Consider the following 1,237-nt stretch of genomic DNA (forward strand, 5'->3'; position numbering starts at 1 on the left):
AAACCCTAAACCCTGAGAGAGTGAGAGCCTTTGTCTCTGTCTCTTTTACACTGTCTCCACTCTATTGTCTCCTTTCTTTGTACTGTCTCCTTTCTCTCTTCTGTCTCCTTTCTATCTTTCTCTGTCTCCTCTCTGCTGTCTCCTTTTGTCTACACTATTCTTTCTTCTGTCTCCTTTTTACTGTCTCCTTTGTATTGTCTCCTTTCTATCTGTTTCTGTCTCCTTTCTTTCTTTTTCTGTCTCCTCTCTGTCTCTTTTTTTGTCTCCTTTCTATCTTTTTCTGTCTCCTCTCCGTCTCTCTTTCTTTTCTTTTGTCTCCTTTTTATTTGTCTCTGTCTCCTCTCTCTCTTTCTTTTTTTTGTCGCCTCTCTCTCTGTTTCTGTCTCCTCTCTCTCTCTTTATTTCTTTTTCTGTCTCCTCTCTCTCTGTTTCTGTCTCCTTTCTCTCTCTCTCTCTCTGTCTCCTTTTTTGTCTCCTTACGAGTTTGAGTGCAATAGGCTGCAGCAGCTGTCTCTGTTTGTCTCCCCACAGCCCCGCGCGGGAGAGTACCCTTGTAGCTTTCCCAATAAAGAGAACAACCCCAGCAGCAGCAGCAGCAGCAGCTGCTGCTGCTGCTGCTGCTGCTCCTGCTGCTGCTCCTGCAGCAGCAACACCCATCCCCTTCTCTACACCCAGGGGGGCCCCCGGGGCCCCCCCAGCAGCAAAGCAGCACAGGGGGGCCCCCCTCACTGACACCTCAAACAGCCTCGACCACTCAAACACCAACCCTTCTACACTTAGCCCCGCATGCAGGTCTTCTGCAGCGAGGGGGGCCCCCCAGCCCAGGGGGGCCCCCGTGGGGGCCCCCATGGGGGCCCCCCGGGGGCCCCCACTGGCATGGGGGGCCCCCGGGGGCCCCCCGCCCGGGGGGCCCCCAGAGCGAAAAGGGCACTCAGGGGCCCCCCTGATGCCCCCTACAGATCTCCGCTTGATGAAGAACTCTCCGTAAGGATCAAACAACTGGCCAGACAGCAGCCAAGCTGATAGCTGCAGCAGCAGCAGCAGCAGCAGCAGCAGCAGCAGCAGCAACAGCAGCAGCAGCAGCAGCAGCAGATATAGTTGTTGTAGTAGGAGAACGGGATGGTAGGTAATAGAAGTGAGATACACAAAGGAGAAGGAATCAGCCAGTGCAGCAGCAGCAGCAGCAGCAACAGCAGCAACAGCAGCAGCAGCAACAGCAGCAGCAGCAGCAGCAGCA

At 54.5% G+C, this 1,237-nt stretch overlaps 1 protein-coding gene across 1 annotated transcript in view; it reads right to left on the minus strand.

Moving 5' to 3' along the window:
- The window catches only part of EMH_0075330 (gamma-tubulin complex component 4, putative), a gene marked incomplete at both ends in the record, with an annotated part of 3,453 nt that overhangs the window by 955 nt on the left and 1,261 nt on the right, over window positions 1-1,237 (minus strand). The window contains one exon of the mRNA XM_013499579.1: window positions 481-638. Coding sequence (XP_013355033.1) covers window positions 481-638 — 158 coding nt within the window. The remainder of the gene's footprint in view (window positions 1-480; window positions 639-1,237) is intronic.

Source organism: Eimeria mitis, genomic scaffold (assembly GCF_000499745.2).
Source record: "Eimeria mitis Houghton genomic scaffold, Emh_scaff4459, whole genome shotgun sequence".
In the NCBI taxonomy this organism is placed as follows: Eukaryota; Apicomplexa; class Conoidasida; order Eucoccidiorida; family Eimeriidae; genus Eimeria; species Eimeria mitis.